Below are 16,812 nucleotides of genomic sequence, written 5' to 3'. Positions count from 1 at the left end.
GGGACATACAGTATTTATCCAGAACCTCATGCGAGTGGTCCCCAAACATCCTCCACATTTCTGTCATGCATTTATTTGAGAACATCTGTTCACAGGATTAATCCTCCTCAGCTCCCCAGTTAAATACTTATCTAGTTCATCTGCTCCTGTGCTAAAAAACAAGTAGTTGTGGTCACTTTCTCCAAAGTGCTCGCCCAGTGAGGATCAGTCACCTGACCAGGGTCATTGCTGAGGATGAGGTCCAGTATGGCCTCTCTAGTCAGCTGGTCCACATTCTGTGTCAGGAGTCCTTTTTGGACACTCCTCACAAATTCAGCCCCATCCAAACCCTTTGCATTGATGAAGTGCCAATTGCCAATCTGTATGATTCAAAGAGGGGGAAGAGATGGAGTGGGAGAGAGTAGGGAAGAAGGGGAGAGAGAGAGTAGGGGGAAAGAAAGGGGAGAGAGGGGGGGAGATAGAGGGGGAGAGAGAGAGAGAGAGAGAGAGTGAGGGGGGGAAGACAGTAGGGGGGAGAAAGAGGAAGTGGCAGGGGAGAGAGTAGATGAGCAAGGGTTCTGACATAGCAGGACAATCTCTTTTGATTCTCTTTTACCTTATCCAAGTTACTGGGAAATTTAAAGCAGGGATTGATAGATTTTTGATTAGTAAGGGTGTCAAAAGTTATGGAAAGAAGGCAGGAAAATGGGCCATCAGCCATGAATAGAATGGTGGAACAGACTGGCCTGGATGAATAGTCTAATTTTGCTGATAAGTCTTATGCTTATGGTTTTCAAAGGACTGTAGAGTAGTCACTCTCACGAGATGTTTTGGATAAATGATTTTACAGCAAGTAATAATGAGGGGTGGAGATCTTGTTACTAATAATGGCACAAAGGTCCAAGTGTGAATGGTCCAAGTGTGTAACGGTTTCTACATGTATATTAAGAGCAAAAGGATAGTAAGAGACAAAATTGGTTCCCTTGAAGATCAGAGTGGTCCGCTATGTACGGAGCCAAAAGAGATGGGGGAAGATATTAAACTTTTTTTCATCAGTATTCACTCAGGAAACAGGCAGTGAGTCATGGAACCTACACAGGTTAAAGAGGAGGAAGTGCTTGCTGCCCTAAAGAAAATAAGAGTAGATAAATTCCCAGGGCTTGACAAGATATTTCCTCGGACTTTGAGAGAGGCTAGTGCAAAAATTGCAGGGGCTCTGGCAGAAATATTTAAAATTTACTTAGCCAAGGGTATGATGCCAGAGGATTGGAGAGTTAGCTCACATTGTCCCACTGTTTAAGAGGTGCCAAAAGCAATCCTAGAAATTATAGGCTGTTGAGCCCAATGTCAGTAGTAGGTAAATTATTGGAATGTGTTCTAAGAGATTGGATATACAATTATTTGGATAGCCAGGGACTGATTAGGAATAGTCAACATGGCTTTGTGAGTGGTATGTCGTGTTTAACCAATCTTATAGAGTTTTTCAAGGAGGTTACCAGAAAAGTTGATGATGGAAAGGATGTGGATGTTGTCTATATGGATAAGGTCCCGCATGGGAGGTTAGTTTGGAAGGTTCAGACACTAAGTATTCATGGTGAAGTAGTGAAATGGATTTGACAATGGGTGGACAGAAGCTGGAGAGTAGTGGTGGATGATTTTTTTCTCAGACTGGAGATTAGTGGTGTGCCTCAGGGATCAGTGTTGGGACCATTGTTGTTCATTGTCTATATCAATGATCTGGATGATAATGTGGTAAATCAGATCAGTAAGTTTGCAGATGACACTAAGACTGGAGGTGTTGTGGACAGCAAAGAAGGTTTTCAAAGTTTGAAAAGTGATCTGAACCAGCTATTAAAATGGGCTGAAAAATGGCAGATGGGATTTAATGCATTTTGGAAGGACAAACCAAGAAAGGACATACATGGTGAATGGCAGGACACTGAGGAGTGCAGTAGAACAGAGGGAATTGGGAATACAGATACATAATCCCCTGAAAGTGTTGTTACAGGTGGATAGGGTTGTAAAGAGAGCTTCTGGCATATTGGCCTTCATAAATCAAAGTATTGAGTACAGGAGTTGGGAAGTTATGTTAAAGTTGTATAAGACATTGGTGAGGCCAAATTTAGAGTATTGTGTGCAGTTTTGGTCACGCAATTACAGAAAAGATATCAATAAGATGGAAAGAGTGCACAAAAGATTTACTAGGATGTTGCCTGGACTTCAGGAACTGAATTACAGGCTAAAGTTAAACAGGTTAGGACTTTATTCCCTGGAGCATAGAAGAATAAGGAATGATTTGATTGAGGTATTTAAAATTATGAGGAAGATACAGAAAATGTAGATAGGTTTTTTCCACTGAGAGTAGGTGAGTCACAAACCAGAGGACATGGGTTAAGGGTTAAAGGGGAAAAGTTTAGGGGGAACTTCTTCACACAGAGAATAGTGGGAATGTGGAACGAGCTGCCATCTGAAGTGGTGAATGCAGGTTCAATTTTAACATTTAAGAAGTATTGAGACAGGTACATGGATGGGAAAGGTATGGAGGGCTATGGACTGGGTGCAGGTCAATGGGACTAGAAAAAAAATAGTTTGCCACAGACTAGAGGGGCCAAGGTTGCCTGTTTCTGTGCTGTAATGTTCTATGGTCTTGAAAGGTTGTAAGGCCTGAAAGGTTCATGTGTTCAGGAGGGATGAGGTCTTGGAGAGATTTGTCAAACATGGTGAGAATCTGGAAATTGTGGATCTGTGCAACCCAGGAAGTGAGCAAGCAGGGAGGAGAGGGCAAATGGAAGTTGATATAGGCAGCAAAAGTTTGGATGACTTTGCTTATGGAGGAGAAGTGATGGAGGCCAACCAAAAGGACAGTGGGATTGTCGCATGTAAAGTTTACAAGGAAGAGGGTTTCAGTTGCATAGACACGTATTGAGATGGGTTGTTATGGGGATATAGACACTGAGGTTTCCGGCAGCCAGCTACTCTCAGTTTCTGGTCTGCTCCAAACAAAAGTTTTTCTAGTGCACTTCAGGAAGGGGAACCCAGAAGAACATGAACCAGTCTCATTGAGTGGTCAGCAGTAGTAAGGGTAAAGAACTTCAAATTCCTGGGTGTCAACATCACTGAAGATCTATCCTGTGTCTTCATGTCAATGCAATCATGAAGAAGGCTTGCCAGTGGCCATACTTCATGAGGAGTTTGAGAAACTCTTGTAAATATCTACAGGTATACCATGGAGAGCATTCTGACTGGTTGCGTCACTCTCTGGTATGGAGGTGTCAATGCACAGGTCAGGAAAAGGCTACAGAGAGATGTGAACTCACCAGTGCCATCGCAGGCACAGTCTTCACTCCATTAAGGTCATCTTTAAGAAGCAGTGACTTAAGAAAGCAGCTTCTATCATCACCCAGGCCATGCCCTCGTCATACCGCTACCATCAGGAAGGAAGTGCAGGTCACAAGAGCCTGAAGACAAACACATAACGTTACAAAAACAGGTTCCTCCCCCCTTCACCATCAGATTTCTTAATGGACAATCCAACACAGACCTCACCTCATTTTTTTCTCTTCTTTTGCCCTAATGATTTATTTTTAAATAGTGCATTTATAGAAATGTCATTTATAGGAATTTTTGCACCTGTAATGTACAATAGCCTGCTGCTGCAAAACAACACATTTTGTGACACATGTTCATGACAGTAAACCCGATTCTGATTCAAAATGAATGATTTTATTCCTGCCTGTCATTTTTCTGTTTTGCCTTGTTTTCAAGTGGTGTTTCTTTGTGTGTCTTCATAGGGCCAACAAAGTAAACAAAGGCAATAAAGGAACCTTGAATAGAATATACTCAGACCATAAAATATTGAAGCCCAATGAGTCTCCCGCACAATTTCATCATAGCTGAAATACTATCCTTTACTGGTGCCAGAAAATATTAAAAGCCTATAAAGGAATGGTGCAATTTTTCTTTAAAAAAGCACATGTTCTGTGGCTTTGCTCTGTTATCTGCTAGAAGCAGTATACCTTACAACCTTGCTCATTGAGAGATCACAGCCCGAGAAACTCGACCAAACATCCTTCTCTCATTATATTGCTGATTTAGAGGTTGCCTGTCATCTTGTGGCACAAGTAAGAACAACAAACATCACCAAAGAATAGACAAATACCACTGGAGGCACATAATGACCAGAAATATTATCATTGATCCCTCTCTAGGATGCCTGACTGATGTGTGTTTTTCCCAGTATTTACTGATGTATTGCTTTTTGACCATAAGACATAGGAGCAGAACTAGGCCATTCAACCCATCAAGACTGCCCTGCCATTTAATCATGAGCTGATCTGTTTTCCCACTCAGCCCCACTGACCGGACCTCTCCCAATGACCTTTGACAACCTGGCTTATCAAGCACCCATTAATCTCTGCTCAGTGATTTGGCCTCCACAACAAACAAGAAATACCTTTGCATCACAGTTCTAAGTGGACGCCCTTCAATCCTGTGCCCTCTTGTCCTAGACTGTCCCACCATAGAAACATCCTTTCTTGTATCAGCATTACAGAGGTTTCAATGTACTGTAGGCACGGCATATTCACAATCCCCAGTTTTCTAGAATTTGGTGCAATTTTGAACATTATTCTTCAGTGAACTGTACACAGGAATGAAGTACTCCAACTGTCAGTCTGGTATACAAGAAAGTGGACTGGAAGATTTCACTATTACAGGCAGCAGTAAAATGCATATTACAATATTCCTTTCAGAAAAAATTCCAACTTTCCTTTCTACTTTTCAGGGACCATCTGTAATTGCGCTAACATGGGGAGTGTTCTATTTTAAGGAGATAAAGGTCAGTTCATTTGAATTTCATAGAAACAGTTTTTGAAACATTTTAACTGAAGTCTGAAACACTCAGTTTGCAATAAATAGAAACATCAGTAATTTCCTGCAGCAACAATCAATGTCTTGTCACTTGGTTCCACAGAAGAGCAACATGCAGGGTTAATAGGGGATTGAGCTGAGGGTGTGTGCTCAGACAAACTGCTACAGGTGAGAGCAATTCAGTATGGACTAGGATCATGAATCAATGAGGAAATGACCAACCCAATCTACATAATTGGGTTACATAAGACCATAAGACAGAGGTGGCCAAACCTGCTTAATGTAAGAGCCACAAATGATAAAGCTCGGATGCTTGAGAGCCGCAGGTTAAGAACAAAATTCTCACATACCTTTTTATTGTTACATACACATTTTGTAGCAAAAATGTTATATAAATTTTAAGAAATGTATATTAAATGCAATAATATTTATTCATGCCTGCAGTTTTTAAACTGTTAATTTGTATTAGTTTCAATAATCATAAAGACACAAATATGTAAAAAAAGGTAAACCAAAAAAATGAGATATTTTAATCAGATTTCCACCGTACAAAATTAGTCTTATTATAATCATATTTTTTTAATGACTAAAATACAATGCTACAAATATCAGGCTATTAAAGAAGCAAGTCAGGCAGGCAAGGGGGAGAGACCGGCAGCGCGAGTCAGGCGGGCGGGGTGGGGGGAGAGACCGGCAGCATGAGTCGGGTGGGTGAGGAGAGACCGGCAGCGCGAGTCGGGCGGGCGCAGGGGAGAGACCAGCAGCGCGAGGTGGGCAGGCAGGATACAGGCAGCGTGAGTCGAGCAGGAGAGGGGGAGAGTCTGGCAGCGTGAGTCGGGTGGGCGAGGGGGAGGGACCGGCAGCGGGAGTCAGGAGGGCGAGGGGGAGACCGGCTGCGAGCTGCATATCAAAGGTCAAAGAGCCGCATGTGGCCACCCGTGCCATGATATAGAAACAGAAGTAGGCCATTTGGCCCATTGAGTCCACTCTGCCATCCCATCATGAGCTGATCCATTTTCCCTCTCAGCCCCACTCCCCTGCCTTCTCCCCAAAGGATGCCAAAGGGTAAACATGTGTAGGTGGATAAATCAAGAAGGGATGGTCATAGTCTTTTACCCAGGGTAGGGTAGTCTAAAGCTGGAGGGCAGAAGTTAAGGTTGAGAATCCAAAGGACCTGAGGGGCATTTTTCTCTACAGAGACAATGGTGCATATATGGAGAGGGCTGCCAGAGGTAGGTGCACTTACAATGTTTAAAAGGACTGGTTCATGGAAAGGAAAGGTCAAGAGGAATATAGGCCAAATGCAGGCAAGGCATGAAACACAAAAGTTGTGATTGTCAGAAAAACACACTGAAATGCTAGAGGAACTCAGCAGGTTTTCAGCGTCCATAGGAGACAAAGATATATTGCCAAGATTTTGGTCTTGAGGCCTTCAAAAAACAAGCAGAATGAGCCAGAAGCAGGAAATCTCAGAATACAGACAGTACTGGCTGGGGGAGGAATCCAGACCAACAAAAGGTGCTACTAGGATATGATTATGTTTCTATGAAAGGAGACAGGGAAAAGGAAGAGAGACAGAGCTGAGGAAAGGCGGCAGGGGAAGTGCTGGGGGGAGGGGGTTAACGAAAGCCAGAGAAGTCAATACTCATGCCATCCGGTTGGAGTGTGTCCAGACAGAAGTTGAGTTGTTCCTCCAATTTGTGGGTTGTCTCAGTCTGGCAGTGCATGATACCATGGACAGACATGTCAACAAGGGAATGGGATGGGGAATTGAAATTGGTGGCCTCTAGCAGATCCATGTTATTGTGCCGGACAGAGCCGAGATGCTTAACAAACTGATCTCCCAGTCTCTCCAATGTAGTGGAGACCACAGTGGGAGCATCGGATGCAGTAGGGCAGGTGTGTGGGCAATGGAGGATAAATAGGTGAGCACTGAGTTAATGATGGTAGAGGGAAAGCCAAGTTGTTTGAAGAAGGAGGACATCTCTGATGCTCTGGCATAGAAGTCCTTGTCCTGGGAGCAGATATGACAGAGACAAAGGAATTGAGAGAATGGAATGGAATTCTTACAGGGGACCGGGTGGGAAGAGGTGTAGTCGAGGTGGTTGTGGGAGTTGGTGAGTTTGAAGATGATGTCTGTCAAGAGTATGTCTCCCAAGATGGAGACAGAGAGATTGAGGTAAGAGAGAGTGTTGCTGGAGATGGACAAAGTGAATTTGAGGTCAGGGTGGAAATTGGCAGCAAAGTGGATAAAGTCAACGAGTTCATCACGGGTACATGAGGCAGCACCAAAGTAGTCGTCAATGTAGCAGAGGAAGAGTTGAGGAACCTTGCCTGGGTAGGCTTGTTGTAAATTTATTTTTAAAATTTAAACATACAGCACAGTATCAGGCTATTTTGGCCCATGAGCCCTTGCCACCCAATTTACCTACAAGCCCCAGTATATTTTGAATGGTGGGATAAAACTGGGGGTTTCCTGTGAGCAAACCCATGCAGACACGGGGAGAACATACAAATTCCTTACAGACAGCGTGGGCTTCGAACCCCAGTCCCGATCACAGGCGCTGTAAAGGCGATGTGTTAACTGCTACACCCTTGTCCTACCCTACCACCCCGCCAGCCTCTGCATCCAACTCATCCTGCTCTCGTTTCCACCATTTAGTACGTGATCCCACTACTAGACACACATTCCCCTCTCCTCTCCACCTTCTGCAAGCATCGTTCCCTCTGTGACTCCATTGTCCACTCTTTCCTTCCCATCAATTGTCCACTTGGTACCTAACCCTGTGACCGCAGGAGGTGCTCCATTTGCATGCACACCTCCACCCTCACCACCATTCGGGGCCCCAAACAGTCCCTCTAAGTGAAGCAACATTTCACTTGTGAATCTGCAGGGGTCATCGACTGCATCTGGTGCACCAATTGTCGTCTCCTCAACACAGAGAGACTCGGCTGAGACTGGGAGATCGGCTCTGTATGCGTGGATCTCCCAGTAGCCACCCAATTTAATTCCCCATCCCATTCCCTTGCTGACATGGCTCATGTACTGTCAAACTGGGACCACTCACAAACCGGAAGAAAAACACCTCATCTTCCGACTAGGCACCCTCCAAACAGATGACATTAATATTGACTTCTCTGACTTATGTTAACCCCCCCCCTCACATTTGCCCCGTGGCCTTCCCCCAGCTCTGTCGCTCTCCCCTTTTCCTGTCTCAGTTTGCACAGGCATAATCAATTCTCACCTCTCCCCTTATCATATTGAATTAACATCTTTTGTTAATCTGGACCCCTCCCCCAGCCAGCATTGTCTATATTCTGAAATCATCTGTTTTTTTTTTACTCATTCTGCTTATTTTTTGGAGAAGGGCTTAGGCCCGAAACGTCGGCAATATATCTTTGACTTTTATGGAAGCTGAAAGACCAGCTGAGTTTCTCCAGCATTTCGGTGTGTTCTTACTAGTTCAGGAAGGCACCCATGTTGGCATGGACAAGTTGGACCAATCCCCTTGCTGAGTAACTGCAAGACTACATTTGTTCAACTTCAACTAAGCATTTATTGTGTGACAAATCTAATAAAATGAAAATATTTTCTTGCTTTTTGGATTTCTTTTAAACGTGCAACTATTCTGTCTCCAGGGTCCACGGAATTTTTTAATACTTGGTGTGGTGCTAGCCATTGCTCTTTGTGGAACCATACTCATTGGCTTGTCTAAAGTGGAGGGAATTGTCTGACCCACCTTGTGGATGAACAGAATCATGGAATCTACCATTTCTCAGAAGCAACAGAACCCTGCTGTAAAATACCTGATTAAAACAAAATAATAAATATTTGATTGTACAATTGTATGCCATGATGTCATTTTGCTAATTTAAGATTAAATGTCAGGATATAGATTCTTAAGCTATTGAAGGGGTGGACTCTCATTACACAAAGTGTACAGGGCAGACAGGAGTATTTAGTAGATATTTAGCAGAAAAGCATTTGTGCCACAATGTGAAGAACGTTTCACATTATATTGCCGGGATCTTGACCCTGCAATATTATTCCATATTAGAAATCTGCTGAGTGAAATATCTTGGAAGTGAGAGATATGCTGTTTACAAAATATTAAACAGGGCAGAAACCAAGTCACCATCTACCCTAATCACACACAAAACTAAAGGGCAGTCTCCATCCCCATCCTCTTTGATTTGGTCCCATTGGGACGAATGCACAGATAATCTTCAATGGTTTGTAAAATTTTAGTTAAAAAAAATGTAAACATTCATCATGGTAACAGGCCCTTACAACCCACGAGCCTGTGCCACTCAAATACCTCAACCCTGTATATTTTGTTTTTTTTTTCTTTTTTTTCTTTTTTTTAAACTTTATTTAAAATTTTATGACATGAATAAAATAAAAATTACATTTAAAGAAATAATAAAAAATAAGATAATAAAAATTAGAATACTACATCATTAAACTACACAAATTAACCCCCCCAATAATTATAACACAACATTAATCATCTAATTTAAAATTAGTCCAACCCTCCCCCCAAAATAGAGTGAAGAATTACTTAACAATATTGTAAATAAAATAGAAAAAACCCCACTTACAAAAAAAGGATAAAACTTAACAACAAAAAAAATTACTAACAACAAAAAAAATATCAATACTAAAATACCCTTAAACATATATTTAAATCAAACATAATACATGTATTTAACAAATGAAATCCACTTTAAAACTAAGTTCAAATATTAAAATCATATATCAACCACATATCTGTTATTCAAAAATATCATAATTAATAATACATAAATACAGAATTTCCATTAATACCAAGTTTCCTTTATAATTCATCGAGAGAACAAAAACATCCCTTAGAAAAACAATCAGATAAACTTTTTATTCCCTTCCCCTCCCCTTATATAAAAAAAAGAAAAAAAAAGTTCAAACTCTTATAAAATTCTCCATATTCTTCATTTATAACATCTTCAAAATTCTTTATCGAAATTAACTTAATTTTATTAAACTCTTCCCCCTCAATGTATTTGTACTTAATTTTCTTCTTTTTCTTCTTATCACCTTTCCCCTCATCTTCCTCTTCATCTAATTCAACATCCTCAATTTTTGACTTATTATCTTCTGTGACATCATCCTCTTAAAAAAAGAAAGAAAAAACAAAAAACCCCCCCAAAAAAAGGAGAAAAAAAACCTCCTAATTCCCTCTCAATTACAATCAGAAAACAAAAAGAGTTTAAAAAAAATTATTTATTTTAAAAAAATAATAAAAAAACCTTCACTTCTTAACCCAAAAATTAAAAAGAAAAAAAAAACAGGTCGGAGGTCACAACTACCTCCTCCTGTTTAAGCTGCCCAAAGCGGTAACTCCCCCAAAATATTGGGTGTGAGATAACTCACAGGTAGCTGATGACTTCTGCAAACTAGTGCCCACCCAGTTCCCTCTCCCAACTCCCATTTCATTAAACTATCATCATTATTTAAACTATTTAAACTCTTCTCAAAAAAAAGATAAAAGATTTATTTTTTTAAATCAACGTTACCACTTCGGTCATCATTGCTTCCATTTCTTTTAAAAAACTGGATCCCACCTTACATCTCTACTCTCTTTGGAGACCTTGAAGGACTACATCGTTCCTGAAACTGCATGATTGGTAGAGACTGAGCAAAGTCCATAACCTCTTTAGGATTGTCAAAGAACTTTGGCTAATTTCCATCCGAAAAAATCTTCAGTACCGCAGAATACCTGAATGTTCCCTTATGTCTTTTTTTCCACAACCGTTCTTTCACAGAATTAAATTCGCGTCGTTGAAACATAATTTATTGACTCAAATCTTGATAGAAGAAAACAGGATTATTCTGAACCATCAAAGGAGATCTATTTTGCTGGGCATTTCTAATAGCCGTACGTAAAATTGTCTCTCTGTCACAATAGTTTAAACAACGGATCAAAACAGATCTTGGATTCTGTCCTGAAAAAGATTTTCTTCTTAAAACTCTAGAAGCACGTTCCAGTATTAAACCTTCAGGGAATTTATCCTGTCCTAACACTTGTGGAATCCATTCAGTAAAAAATTTTCTTGGATCTGGTCCTTCTATGCCTTCTGGCAAACCAACAATTTTCACGTTGTTCCATCTAGATTGATTCTCCAAATAATCAATCTTTTTTGCTAAATTTTTATTTTGGATCTGCAATGTTTCAATTATTCTATTTTTATCTTGCAGTTGATCCTGTGCATCGACTAAACCTTGATCACACATTTCAAATCTTTCAATGGTTTCAAGCTTAAAAGCTCCATTAATGACTTCCGCCATCGCATGAATCTTGGAAATAAACAGGTTCACAAAATTAGCTAAGTGACTCGATTCAGAATATATCTTATCTTCAAGATCCTTAACAGACATTTCAACAGAAGTAGATTCAGGCATAATGGGGTCTTGCTGTTCCTTAGAGACCACGGGATCTTCTGTCCCTTCCCTTAATTTAGTATCTTTTCTAGCAGTTTGACTTCGTATAAAAATCCCTCTCAAAGTCCCCCCAGCAATGCCAGGAGACTGAAGATCAGAGTTATCTTTAAGCCAAATCTCTTTAATCATCTTCACTGAATCGATGTCTGGAAAAACCGTTGTAAGTGAAGATGCATTTTGCAGCGCCACCACTATAGCAGTCGAATGACAATTCTTTAACTCTCCAGCTGGTGGCGCCCCAGCTGATTCAACTGTCAAAGCCTCAGCAACAACACCTGCAGTGGCCACCGTGCGAAACACTGGCACCCGTCCAGCCCCTTGTTCTGAAAGCTGTTGAGTGCGACCTTCAGAGAGCCTCACTGGCTTAAAACAAAGCTTCAATGCCGAACTCTGCACATCCTCCTCTGGATCCATTCTACGTTGAGTCCTGGCTTCTTGTAAACAAGTAGGCTCAGACAATTTCGGAAAATGTAGTTTTTTAACAGTCTGTTGATATTTTCTTTTACCTCATTTTTTGCATATAAACCATTAGGCACTAATCCAACACCTCTTATTATTTATAAACTTTTAAAAGAACTTTAGCGGGCACTTAAAGACAAAACAATAAATCAGAGTCAGGAGAGGTCTGGAAGACACGTCTGTTCCCTACGCCATCTTGCCACGCCCCCCAACCCTGTATATTTTGAAGGGTGGGAGGAAGCCAGAGCTCCTGGAGGAAACCCACCCAGACACAGGGAGAAGGTACAAATTCCTTACAGACAGTGCCGGATTCGAACCGGGGTTGCTGATGCTATAATCACATGACGCTCACTGCGCCACTCCGGTTATTTTTCTGTGTTTGAAACCTCTGCCACATGAGCTATCGAAGACGAATTCTCTCATCCACAGAGCACTACCAGGTAAAAGTCAGTGAGAAGAATGAGGGCCATGGTATTAGCCAAAAAGACATTTCAGCAGAATTGGTAACCATGGAAGCCCGTAGATTGTGTGTGGCCAAAGGTCTACAGTCATCACTAAAAGTCAATGAGGTCACATTGGTAACCAACTGCTGAATTAGAGTGCAAATGTAAAAAAAAACCAATTCAAAATAATTTTTAATCAGCATTGGAGTATAGAGGTAAAATATCAGATCCGTATGGTTGAACTAAATGCACTTCAGAAGAGGGGGAAGATTCCACACTCCCGTCCCTATCAATGGTGCTAAGGTCAAAAGAATATGTAGTTTTATGGACTTGTGAATACAAGTAAATAATTCCAATGAACTGACCTGGGACAAGCATGTTGACATGATGACAGGTTCAGCAGGTCCCCCTTATCCCTCAACCACTTCTACAGGTAGATCATCAAGTGCGAACTTACTGAATGCATCACTGCATGGTACGGAATTTCTGCTCAGGGTCAGAAATTGCAGAAGGGAGTGAATGCCTTCGTTGCTCATTTTACAAAGAAGACATTTCTCAGATAGTTTGCTTCCTGTGTGATTAATGCACTTACAAACCATGTAACAAGGGGCTAAAAAATAAACCTTTCAGCTTGTTTCCAGGAAGTCTGACCATGGAATAAAAGAATAACAGATGAACTTTTAACTACATAACACAATACTCAAGCCTTTTCACTTTTTATTTACAATCTTGCATTATCTCATGAATAATAGGTTTAATTATATCCAGACAAATGTTAAATGTAATTTTGTACAGTCATGGAAAGCAAGTTGATAATCATTTTGTACAAACATCTTTTACTTTCATTGGAAGTAAACCCATAAAAGATATAAAATCAATACTGTTTTCATTGTTTGTACAGTAAAATAATTAAAAAATGTGTTAGTTTTTGACAAATGCCCCAAAATGTTGTAAACTCAGGAATCAGCATTATTCATACAAGTCCTTAAAATACAATTGTTACAAATTCTTAAATATCACCACAGTTTAAGAATTGCATATGACAGACCAATTTAGTGAGCTTACACTATGAGCTGTAATGGATCCAAGTATAAAATATCCAGCTTTTGACAATACTTTTTCTTTCTGAAAATTATTCTTTGAACACATTCTCATTGTCTTTGAGGTCAAAACAATAATAAAAAAGTAGATATTAATTTCTAGAATAAGGCAGACATGTTGGTGACAAGAGTATTTATTATTCCCGTTGAAAGGATACAATTTTTCAATTGTTTGAACCATTTTGGAAATGTATATCATGTCTTTGCCATTTCTTTCTCTTTGTGTTGAAGTTGAGTGAGAATGTGTAGAATGACTTGATAGCAGAACGTGTACTGAATCTATATAGAGCAAAAGTAAAATCTTTTTAAAGTTGCACTTTATTGAATGGTAAGTCATTACTGAGTAAAGTTTGCAATATTCCACCTTCCATCATAATAACCCATTTAGAATACTGAAAAGCACCAAATGATTAAAGGTCCTCGGCTATGATCTAAAACTACGCAATCTTTTTGCATAAATTTAAATTAGGGTGGAATTCTGTCACATGTCTCAATCAGATCAGTAAACAATAATGTTCACTCTCCTTATATTGCAAGAATCCTGGTTCCCTGCGACATAGGTGAATGGATTTGTGCCACACAAAAAATTTTCATTTGACGTTTCATAAATGTGTACTGTTTTATGGTACAAATACTCTTCTGCAAAAACCTGGAGCACCAACTGCCTAAAAAACTGCAGGGAAGCTCTTTCAACATTCAGATGATTTCACTACCTCACAAGTTTTAGTTTGGGCATTTTCACTAAAGTACACATGGGTGTTTAGGACAGTGTCCTTAATTTTGACAAGAGATATCCCAGTGAAATGGAGGGTGATTTTTGTTAGTCTTGATTGTAATCCATTTGACTCAGCTGGGAAGAGGGATGGAGAGCAAGAGATGAGTTGGAGGCTGGAGAGGGAGATAAAGAGGGAGAGAGAGGGTGAGAGAGAGAGAGAGAGAGAGAGAGAGAGAGAGAGAGAAAACACATTAAGCTAGAAGAAAAGGCCAGTTATAAGTGAGAAAGAAAGGGCTGTCCTGAGCAACAGGGAGAGAGAGAGAGGGAGGGAGAGAGTGAGAGAGAGATGGTGAGTGAGAGACAGAGGTTTGTGGGTATGAGTGGGGGAAAAAGGTTTGCAACGAGTAGGGCTGGGGAATAGAGAATTAGCAGGCTTAAGACTGGGGATATTTCTTAAAATTTTCATGGTCTTTCAATTATGTACAATTTTATATATTTTTTGAATTGTTAATATTTTATTCTTTCAGATTAAATGTGTATTTTTTAAATGCATGAGTTTTTTTGATTGAATTTAGAACTCTGAAATGCTTCCGAAATTTTATATTGAGACTAATGGGAATACCATGTCGACTTTTGAGTTTTCAGTCGGTTGAATGTGTTCTTACAACCTAAGTCGAGAGATATCTGATCTTTGTTCTCCTCACCTCAGTCTGGACCATCCCTTGTCGTTGGATTCTCATGGCTTTTACAACGTGGGAAATATCAAACTGTCAGCAAACAAAAAGAACAGTTAGAAAGTCTAAACCAACCCAATAAAAACAAAGTTGCTTGGAGGGGCTGAGCCCTTTTGTTTTCATGGTGAACCAAGTCTAGCTTCTCACACACACAAAAAAAATTAACATTCTGTCATTGGGTTGGGGGGGAGGGGGTGCACAACCATCATGGCTATACACTACAGTCCATTAGTGGTCTGATGTGAGAACCCAAAATCTCCTATAGCAATGGATTTGTGTGTTTTTCAGTCTATTTTCCAGTATGCTATTACTGTGCATTGTTGCCAAAATTATGTTGAGAATGTGTGGATGACAAGTACAGATAAGAGACTTCCCATAATTTTAACAGTGACTTTTAACACAAGAACCTTCCACTCCTTGTATTTTAACATTACAATATCCTTCTATCTGATCAATGTAATTATGAAATTGTATTGAGGTAGAGTCATACAAATCTGAAGAGGGTGGCAAGGTTGGCTTAGCAGTTAGCACAACGCCTTTACAGTGCCAGCCATTGGGACTGGACCAGTCCCATACACAAGTATGTTCTCCTTGTGTCTATGTGGGTTTTCCCCGGGGGCTCTGGTTTCCTCTCACCATTCAAAACATACCGTGGGTGTAGGTTAATGGGACATAAATTAGGTACGATGGGCTGAAATAGCCTGTTACCGTGCTGTATGTCTAAATTTAATTTTTCACAGCATGGAAACAGGCCCTTCAGCACAACTCATCCTTGCTGACCCAAGCTAGTTCGTTTGCCTGTCCATACGCTTCCAAATTTTTCCTATCCATGTTTTGCCACTCCATTCTGAAGTGGGAGGGTGAGCAGCTTGATGTCATGGTTTATGTTGGTACCAATGATGTGGGTAAGAAGGTGAGAAGGTCTTGCAAAGTCAGTTTAGGGAAGTTAAGCGCGAAGTTGAAGGTCAGGACCTCTGGGGTTGTGATCTCAGGATTGCTACCTGTGCCATGTGGTCGTGAGGTTAGAAATAGGAAGATAATGCAGCTTTACATGTGGCTAAGGAGATGGAGCAGGAGGGAGGGCTTTAGATTTCTGGATCATTGGGCTTTCTTCCAGGGAAAGTGGGACTTGTTCCTACAAGATGGTTTGCATCTGAACTAGAAGGGGACTAATATCCTTGTAGGTAGGTTTGCTGGTGCTGCTCTGAAGGGTTTAAACTAGATTTGTTGGGGAATGGGAAGCAGAGCACCAATGCAAATAGTGGAGTGTTAAATAGTTAGATAGTGTTAAATCTGCAAACAAGACTGACATTGAAAGGTCGACCATGTTGGGAATAATGTTCTGAGCTGCATCTCTTTTAATGCAAGGAGCACTGTGGAAAAGGTGGATAAGCTTAGAGTGTGGATTGGCGCGTGGAATTATGACATTGTGGCCATTGGTTCAGACTTGGTTGCAGGAGGGGAAGGTCTAACAGCTCAATGTTCCAGGGTTCTGTTGTTTCAGACGTGACAGAGGGGGGAGATTAAAAGGGGTGGATGCTCATCAGGGAAACTGCCACAGCAGTGCTTAGACAGGACAGAGTAGAGGGTTCATCTACTAAGGATGTAGTTGTGATTGCAATTGATTTTAAATTTTCACTCATTGACTGGGACTCCAATACTGTAAAAGGGCTGGATGGCTTAGAGTTTGTCAAATGTGTTCAAGAAAGTTATCTTAGTTAATATACAGGTACACAATCCTTTATTCGGACATCTAAAAACTGGAAAGCTCCAAAATCCGGTAAGTGGGAAGAGAGGCGGCCGGGGCTTGGGGGAGGTGGCTGGCACTGGGGGAGGTGGCTGGGCGGTCGGCGCTTGGGGGAGGCGGCCGGCGCTTGGGGGAGGCTTTCCGAAATCCAGAAAAATCTGAAATTCGGAACACACTGTCCCACTGTCCCAACTAGAAAGGCTGAAATACTGGATCCTCTATTTTAGGGAATGAGACAGGACAGGTGACATAAGCATGTGTAAGGGAACACTTTGGATCTAGTAATTA

The 16,812-nt window shown here is 40.8% G+C and overlaps 2 protein-coding genes across 13 annotated transcripts in view; one reads left to right on the top strand and one right to left on the bottom strand.

Moving 5' to 3' along the window:
• LOC138758103 (transmembrane protein 144-like) overlaps nucleotides 1-8,697 on the top strand; it is a 94,691-nt gene extending 85,994 nt beyond the window's left edge. For all 5 annotated transcript variants that reach the window (XM_069926537.1, XM_069926541.1, XM_069926540.1 and 2 more), the window contains 2 exons: nucleotides 4,763-4,816; nucleotides 8,488-8,697. In XM_069926537.1, the coding sequence (XP_069782638.1) occupies nucleotides 4,763-4,816; nucleotides 8,488-8,583 (150 nt within the window). In that variant the 3' untranslated portion in view covers nucleotides 8,584-8,697. The remainder of the gene's footprint in view (nucleotides 1-4,762; nucleotides 4,817-8,487) is intronic.
• Nucleotides 8,698-13,446: 4,749 nt separating this feature from the next.
• The window catches only part of ptpn13 (protein tyrosine phosphatase non-receptor type 13), a 384,832-nt gene continuing 381,466 nt past the window's right edge, over nucleotides 13,447-16,812 (bottom strand). For all 8 annotated transcript variants that reach the window (XM_069926529.1, XM_069926531.1, XM_069926532.1 and 5 more), the window contains 2 exons: nucleotides 14,748-14,810; nucleotides 13,447-13,607 (listed from right to left, as the gene is read on the bottom strand). In XM_069926529.1, the coding sequence (XP_069782630.1) occupies nucleotides 13,524-13,607; nucleotides 14,748-14,810 (147 nt within the window). In that variant the 3' untranslated portion in view covers nucleotides 13,447-13,523. The remainder of the gene's footprint in view (nucleotides 13,608-14,747; nucleotides 14,811-16,812) is intronic.

This window comes from Narcine bancroftii, chromosome 3 (genome assembly GCF_036971445.1).
Source record: "Narcine bancroftii isolate sNarBan1 chromosome 3, sNarBan1.hap1, whole genome shotgun sequence".
Classification (NCBI taxonomy): Eukaryota; Metazoa; Chordata; class Chondrichthyes; order Torpediniformes; family Narcinidae; genus Narcine; species Narcine bancroftii.
This window is presented reverse-complemented; position numbering and strand designations above follow the sequence as displayed.